The sequence below is a fragment of the Tachyglossus aculeatus genome, chromosome 22, assembly GCF_015852505.1.
Source record: "Tachyglossus aculeatus isolate mTacAcu1 chromosome 22, mTacAcu1.pri, whole genome shotgun sequence".
Lineage (NCBI taxonomy): Eukaryota > Metazoa > Chordata > Mammalia > Monotremata > Tachyglossidae > Tachyglossus > Tachyglossus aculeatus.
This window is the reverse complement of record NC_052087.1, coordinates 31,847,688-31,856,347: the sequence shown is the minus strand read 5'-3', so window position 1 is coordinate 31,856,347 and position 8,660 is coordinate 31,847,688. Positions and strand designations below refer to the sequence as shown.

The 8,660-nt window shown below is 43.1% G+C and overlaps 1 protein-coding gene across 1 annotated transcript; it reads right to left on the bottom strand.

Moving 5' to 3' along the window:
* Positions 1 to 6,203: 6,203 nt before the first annotated feature.
* LOC119943908 (olfactory receptor 478-like) lies at positions 6,204 to 7,136 on the bottom strand. The gene has a single exon (XM_038765096.1). It carries the CDS (start codon positions 7,131 to 7,133, stop codon positions 6,204 to 6,206), a length of 930 nt encoding a protein of 309 aa, XP_038621024.1. The 5' UTR covers positions 7,134 to 7,136.
* Positions 7,137 to 8,660: the final 1,524 nt, after the last annotated feature.

The window sequence follows — 8,660 nt, the reverse complement described above, 5'->3', positions numbered from 1 at the left end:
CATAATGATGTCCTCAATGTTATTTTCAGAAGAAACAATAAAATGAATACCCTTTTTATTCCTAACAATCAAAATCCCCAATCCAACCCATACTTACCTTCTGGAAAGAAGAGGAAGGAACTCCAGATGGATTGTTACTGGACTAAAGACCCAGCTGTATTTCATTTACTATATTTGGGGGTTTGGAGTAGCTGAAGCCCAGTTGTATTCTCAATAGCACCTGAGTCACAAATATACAAAATCCCTTTAGATTTGAGAAGAGCTGGGAATGATGTAATTTAAATTTTGTGTTTATTTGGCTTGCCATTATTTGATTGCACTTTTAATTAGGCCTGAAATCAAAAGGCATCTAGAGAATTTAACGTCGTGGTCTTTATCAGTTGAATTTATATTAATTTACTGTTAGGGTTAGGTAAGGAAGCAAAATATGTTAGAGTCGGCTGCCCAGGGGGATTTTGGTGGATAATGTTGTTGGGGCTACAGCTGACTAGTGCCTTTGCAAACAATCTTATATTCCTGCATGGGGGAGAGGTGAGATAATAATAATAATAATAATAATAATAATAATAATGGCATTTATTAAGCGCTTACTATGTGTCAAGCACTGTTCTAAGTGCTGGGGTGGTTATAAGGAGATCAGGTTGTCCCATGTGGGGCTCACAGTCTTAATCCCCATTTTACATATGAGGGAACCGAGGCCCAGAGAAGTTAAGTGATTTGCCCAAAGTCACACAGCTGACAAGTGGCAGAGCGGGGATTTGAACCCATGACTTCTGACTCCAAAGCCCGTGCTCTTTCCACTGAACCACGCTGCTTCTCTGACATTCACTGGTCCCTGGGAGGTAAAGAAAAAATTATCTGTTCCCCCAGTTACTCCCTCCCAGTCAACAGGGGAAACGGAACTCCTGCATTTTGGAAGTGAAACTTAGAAAAAGCAGGGCCTAGTGGATAGAGCAGAGGCCTGGGAGCCTGAAGGGCCTGGGTTTCTAATCCCAGCTCTTCCAGTTGTCTGCTGTGTGACTTTGGACAAGTCACTTATTCATTCATTCATTCAGTCGTATTTATTGAGTGCTTACTGTGTGCAGAGCACTGTATGAAGCGCTTGGGAAGCACAAGTTGGCAACATATAGAGACGGTCCCTACCCAACAATGGGAAGACAACCAAACAAAACATGTGGACAGGTGTCAAGTCATCAGAATAAATAGAAATAAAGCTAGAAGCACATAATTAACAAAATAAATAGAATAGTAAATATGTAATAGTAAAATACAGAGTAATAAATCTTTACAAACATAATTAATTTCTTAATTAATTTATCTTAATTCACTTAATTTCTCTGTGCCTCAGTTACCTCATCTGTAAAATGAGGATTAAGACTGTGAGCTCTACATGGGACAACATAATTACCTTGTATCTACCCCAGCGCTTAATACAGTGCTTGTCACATGGTAAGCACTTAACAATGCCATCATCATCATCATATGTAGAATATTATAATAAGTGCTTGGGAAAGTACAGTACAGCAAAGTAGGTAGATATGTACCCTGTCCGCAAGAAGCTTTCAGGCTAGAGGGGAAGACGAATAATAATTTAAATAAATAAATTATAGAACTGTATCAGTGGCATGGGGCTGAGGGTGGGATGCTTATCAAGTGCTTACAGGGTACAGATGTAAGTGCATAGGTGATGCAGAAAGAAGAGGGAGTAAGAGGAAAAGGGGGCTTAGTTTGGGAAGCCCTCTTGGAGAAGATAGGATTTTAACAAGGTTTTGAAGGTGGGGAAGGTGGTGGTCTGGCATATACAGAGAGCGAGGGAGTTCGAGGTCATAAGGAAGAAGTGGGAAAGGGGTCAGGAGTGAGATAGATGAGATTGAGACACAGTGAGCGAGCTGTCTCTACCGGAAAAAAGCGTACGGACTGGGCGATAGTAGGAAATCAGTGAGGTAGAGTAGGAGGAGGCAAGCTGTTTGAATGCTTCAAGGGCAATGGTAAGGAGTTTCTGTTTGATATGGAGGTGGCTGAGCAACCGGTAGAGATTCTTAAAGAATATGGGGAAGCATGGACTAACATTTTTTTCAGAAAAATTATCGTAGTATCAGAGGAAAAAATGGACTGTAGCGGGGAGAGAAAGGAGGCAGGGAGGTCAATGCAAGGTATGATAAGTGCTTGGACCAATGTTGTAGCTTGGATGGGAGATGGAAGGGTGGATTATAGGGATTTTGTGAAGGCAGAGCTGACAGGATTTGGTGACAGGTTGAATATATGGGTTGAACTATAGAGATGAGTTGAGGATAATGCCAAGGTTATGGGAGTGTGAGATAAGGAGGATAGTGGTGTTATCTAAAGTAGTGCGAAAGACAGAGTTTGAGTGGGAAGATGAGGAGATCTGTTTTGGACTGGTTGAGTTCGAGGTGCTGGCATGACATCAGGTAGAGATGTCCCATAGGCAGGAGGAAATGTGAGATGGCAGAGAAGACATAGGTCAGGGCTAGAGAGCTAAATTTGGGAATGATCTTCCTAAAGATGGTAGTTGAAACCATGGGAGCGATTGAGTTCTCCAAGGGTGGGGTTGTAGGTGGAGAATAGAAGGGGATCTAAAACTGAGCCTCGAGGCCCACCACTGTCAAGGGAGTGGGAGGCAGAGAAGGAGCCTGCAAAAGAGTCTGAGAAGGGCTGGTCAGATTAAATAATCCTAATTACTTTTGGCCTACTCTCCCAGGCCCAAGTTTCCAAACTTTTATTTAGGGTCATACTAGACATTCCCAAATATTCAGACTGGAGACACAGAAACACTTAGTTTAATGTTCAGAAGAGCTGGAGGGGTAAACCAAACCAAATCTAAATGATCACACATCCCTAAATACCCATGCTTCTATGAACTCATGAACTGCTATGTTCTTACAGAATAAGTAGGCAAAGTTAGAGGGTGAACTCACAAGGCACTCAAAACCAGCTCTTCCTCAAGACTTCCAGCATGGCTCGGCAGTAGCATGGGCAGAGGGAAGATAGCCAGCCTGAGCCAGCAACTTTCTGTCCTCAGGATAAAGGCCTAAACCCATCCTGATTGGCTCTCACTCCCAGATGACTCTGGGATGTATAAACCTTTGCCTTTGGGAAACGTAGTTCCCAGGTTAATGTCCTATTTCCCTTCATCCTTAACAGTGCCTCCAAATAACTACCTAGTTAAAACAGTGCTTTGGGAGTGTTGGCCTAGTGGTGGTATTTGGGGATCAAATCCCTGAGGGCTTCCACTCTGCTGCCAGATTTCTAGTAGTCCTTTGGACACTTGCTTTTTGCCCACTTTTAGCTCCAAAGCACTTAGGTACATACCTGTAAATTATTGATGTATGTTAAGATCTGTCTCCCAGTTAGAGACTAATATTCATTTGGGTCGAGACTGTGTCTACCAACTTTGTTGTATAGTACTCTTCCAAGTGTTTATCATCTACACACAGTAAGCGCTCAATAAATATGATTGAATGAATCTACATCAGCCTCTTTTCTGACCTTCCAACCTCCTGCATCTCCCCACCCCAGTCCATACTTCGGTCTGCTGCCCGGATTACCTTTCTACAGAAACGTTCAGGGCGTGTCATCCCTCCTCCTCAAAATTCTTCAGTGACTGCCCATCCTCCTCCATATTAAACAAAAACTCCTCACTATTAGCTGTAAAGCTTTCCATCCCCTTGCCCCCTCCTTCCTCACCTCCCTTCTCTCCTTCTACATCCCAGCCCACACACTCCACTTCTCTGGTGCTAACGTTCTCACTCCATCTCGCCTGTCTGGCCACCAACCCCTGGCTCACGTCCTTCTTCTGGCCTGGAATGCTCTCCCTTCTCAAATCCACCAGACAATCCCTCTTCCCCCGTTCAAAACCCTGCTGAAGGCTCAACTCCTCCAGGAGGCCTTCCCAGAGTAAGCCCCACTTTTCGTCAGCTCCTACTCCCATCAGCATCACCCTGACTCACTCCATTTGCTCTTCCCCCTCTGCCCACCCTACAGCACTTATGTATATATCCATAATTTTATTTATTTATATCAATGCCTGTTTACTTATATTGATGTCTGTCTCCCCCTTTCTATACTGTGAGCCCATTGTGGACAGGGATTGTCTCTATTTGCTATATTGTTCTTTCCAAGTGCTTAATATAGTGCTCCACACATAGTAAGTGCTCAATAAATGCAATCGAATAAATGAATGAAAGTGTTTAGTACAGTGTTTAGCACATGGTAAGCACTAAATAAATACCATTGATTGATAAAGAAGCAGCATGGCCCATTGGAAAGAGCACGGGCTTTGGAGTCAGAGGTCATGGGTTCAAATCCCAGCTCCGCCAATTGTCAGCTGTGTGACTTTGGGCAAGTCACTTAACTTCTCTGTGCCTCAGTTACCACATCTGTAAAATGGGGATTAAGACTGTGAGCCCCCCCGTGGACAACCTGATCCCCTTGTAACCTCCCCAGTGCTTGGAACAGTGCTTTGCACGTAGTAAGCACTAAATAAATACCATTATTATTATTATTATTATTATTGAGTGATTAATGAGTTTCATAGAGTAAGAAGGAGGGAGAGTAGGTTGTTCATTACAATTCTATAAAACATGAAACTGAAGCACAGGGAAGTGAGGGGCCTTGTCCAAGATCACAGAGATGACAAGGGACAAACCCAGGACCAGAAACCAAGTTTTCTGACTCCCAGACTTTAGCTCTGTCCACCTCCAAAAGCTTGAACAGAGATTCAGCATTAGTTTACCAGTTGAGCATTTAGACTAATCAACAGTTTGAAGGGATATTTTTATAAAAGTTCCAAATAATAACAATAATATTGGCAGTTATAAAGTGGTGCCTATGCGCCAAGCACTGTATTAAGTGCTGGGGTTGATTCAAGAGAATCAAACTGTACCCAGTCCCTGTTCCACATGGGGCTTACAATCTATGTAAAGAGAGAGAACGGGTATTAAATCCAATTTTGCAGATGAGGAAACCGAGGGACCGGAAAGTTAAGTGACTTGTCCTAGATCCCACAGCAGAAAATAGCAGAGGCAGGATTAGAACCCATGCCCTCTGGGTTCCCAGGCCCATGCTCTAATGAATAAGTGACACTACTTCGCCCCTTTCCTGCATTCTGCGCAGTCCAGGAGATTGGGATTCCAAGATCTTCAATGGGCTTTACAAGAGTGGAATTTAATTAGTGTGATTTCCCAACCACGGACTGCCCCAAACAGTGGATCAAAAATTAATAAGGAGGCTTGAATATGTTCTTCAAGAAAGAGTAAATGTTTTTTAAAAAGCTATTAAACTAATTCCAAAGTTTATCAAAATTTGAGCAGAAATTCCAGTATACAAAACTTTTTATTTTCTTCTTCGAGAAAGCTAACTCGACTGTGCTGGGCAACAGCCGCATGGGAGAGAGTGGAGGACGGAGAATCAAGTTGACTGCACGGAAGGCGGCAGCAATAAACAGCTTCCATATTATTACCAAGAAAACTCTATGGATCCACTACCAGAACAATTGTGGTTGGAGTTGGGGCATTCTGGGAGAGATGCGCTCATGGCATCGCTTTGGGTCGGAGATGACTCAATGGCATAAAACCTTCTTGTTCTTCACAATCTCAAGGGGGATGAAATGACTTGACCTGTTCCAAATCCAAATTAAAGTCTATTTCACTGTTTTATTTTTTATACATTTTTATTTTATTTTTATGATGTTTGCTGGAAGGCATTGCATTAAGTGCTGGGGTAATTTTAAAATAACACAGTGCCTGTCCTACACGAGGCCGTAGTCTTCACTCCAATTTTACTGATAAGGTAACTGAGGCACAGAAAAATTAAGTGACTTATCCAAGGACACAGCAGACAAGTGGTTGGAGCTGGGATTAGAACCCAAGTCTTATGACTCCGAGGCCTGTATTCTTTCCATTAGACTATGCTGCTTCCCAACATGATCTAAAGGCAGTGCTAATCCATGAAAAATGAATTTTCTGGCAAAAAGTTTAGTACAGAGCACATCCCCGGGATATAGATGTGAATGATAACACCTGTTTTCTTAACTAAAATGATACTTAATCACGAGTTGTGTCCAAATTTTTATTTCTTTCAAACTCACAATTAGAATGTGTCAACAAAACAACAAATGAACACTAACTTTTTTCTTACCATCCTTGGATTATCAATGGATCATCCCAAATTTTATTTAAAAATAATCATTTATACTTGTGCATTATCCTTATCACTGCTCCTCTCACATCCTTGTTCCTCAGAGTATAGATTAGGGGGTTCAGCATGGGGATCACCACTGTGTAGAACAGAGACACAACTTTATTCTGCTCCAAGGAGCGGCTGGAGCTGGGCTGCACGTAAGTGAATGTGACGGTGCCATAGAATAGAATAAGGGTGGTCAGGTGGGAGGTGCAGGTAGAGAAAGCTTTCTGTCTCCCATGGCCTGCCTGGATCCTCATGATGGCACAGAGGATGTATGCATAAGAGATGATTATGGTGGGGACAGTGCTTAACATTATGATGGCAGCAGAGATGGAAGTAATGATTAGAACCAGGGAAACGTCAGAGCAGGCAAGTTCTACTAATGGAGGGAAATCACAGAAAAAATGATTGATTTCATTGGATCTGCAGAAGGCTAAGCTAAGCACACAAATGGTAAATAGCATGCTATTTAAACAACCCCCGACATAGGAGGTAGTTATGAGCTGGACACACACTTTATTGGACATAGAGATGGTATAGAGCAGGGGATTGCAGATGGCCACAAAACGGTCATATGCCATCATAGCCAGTAAGATGCCCTCTGAGGTCCCAAAAGCAAAGGTAGAACAGAACTGGGCAACACAGCCAGCAAAGGATATTGTGTCTCTCTCCACTAAGAAGCCTTTAAGCATCTTTGGTGTGACAGTTGATGAAAACCAAAAATCGATGAAAGCCAAATGGCTCAGAAAATGGTACATTGGCGTTTGAAGTTGGGAACTGGCCCTGATTAACATGATAATGCTGAGATTACCCATGACTGTGACAACATAAACCACGAGAAACAATGTGACGAGGAAGATCCGGAGGACAGGATCGTCCGTTAATCCCAAAATAACGAACTCTCTCATAGAAGTGTTGTTTCCATCAGCCATTTTGTCCAAGGCGAAGACTCTGGATGAAAAAGATAGATTTTAGAAGCATTCCAGTCCTGACAGATCTCGCCTTCATACTTACCTTCCCCCTTCACCCACTAAGTCAACCTTACTTCTACCTGCCAAGTATCGTAACCACCCCTAACTCTCAATCAGAGAGTGATAATTATTGAGCATTTACTGTGTGCAGAGCATTGTATTAAACACTTGTGAGAACACCATAAAGCAAATGATAATAATAACAATAAAGTTGGTAGACGTGATTCCTTCTCTCAAGGAGTTTACAGTCAATTGGGTAAGACAGGCACTAAAAACATTACAGCCAGGGGAGGCAACAAAGAATAAGGATTTGTACATAAGTGCTGAGTGGATGGAGTGTGCCTAACGGAATGCTCTGAAGGAAAAGACCAAGATGTAAAGACAAGGCAGAGGGGAAGGAGAATGTGCAGGGACATGGAGCAGTGTTTTTTAGTGAATAGAGCATGGATCTAGGAGTCAGAAGATCCTGAATTCTATTCCCAGACCTGCCACATGTCTGCTGTGTGACCTTAGGCAAGTTACTTAACTTCTCTGGGCCTCAGGTACCTCATTTATAAAATGGGAATTAAGAGTGTGAGCCCCAAATGGGACAGGGACTGTGTCCAACCTGCCTAACCTGTATCTACCCTAGTGCTCAGAATAATGTTTGGCACATAGTAAGCGTTTAACAAGCACTATTATTATTATTATCATTAAGTCATGGAAGCCCTCCTGGAAGAGAAGTGATTTTAATGGCGTAGAGGACAGAGCACAGGCCGGGGAATTAGAAGGTCATATGTTCTATCCCAGCTCCGTCACTTGTCTGCTGTGTTGCCTTGGGGAAGTCACTTCACTTTTCTGTGCCTCAGTTCCCTCATCTGTAAAATGGGGATTAAAATGTGATCCCCATGTGGCACAGGCTCTGTGTCCAACCTGATTTGCTTGTATCCACACATGTGCTGAGTACAGAGCCTGGCACATATTAATAATAATAATAATAATGATAATAATGACATTTGTTAAGCGCTTACTATGTGCAAAGCACTGTTCTAAGTGCTGGGGGGGATACAAGGTGATCAGGTTGTCCCACGTGGGGCTCACAGTCTTAATCCCCATTTTACAGATGAGGTAACTGAGGCTCAGAGACGTTAAATGACTTGCCCAAGGTCATACAGCAGACGTGGCGGAGGCGGGATTCAAACCCATGACCTCTGACTCGAAAGCCCGGGCTCTTTCCACTGAGCCGAGCGTATACCACAGTTAATAGGGCTTTGGTGGCCTGTTGAATATGAGGTGGGGAGGGAGTTCCAGGCAGGAAGGAAGGAGCATGGGAGCAAAGGGCTGACGGGAAGGAAGACCAGACTGAGGCACAGTAAGGAGGTTGGTATTAGAAGAGCCAAGTGTGTGGGTTGAGTTGTAGTGGAATAGGAGCAAGAATCGGTAGGAGCGTGAGAAGCAGCATGGCTCAGTGGAAAGAGCAGGGCTTTGGAGTCAGAAGTCATGGGTTCA

What these genes read in the sequence shown, in the direction of transcription:
- LOC119943908 (XM_038765096.1), bottom strand. Translation starts at nt 7,133, where the DNA reads ATGGCTGATGGAAACAACACTTCTATGAGAGAGTTCGTTATTTTGGGA.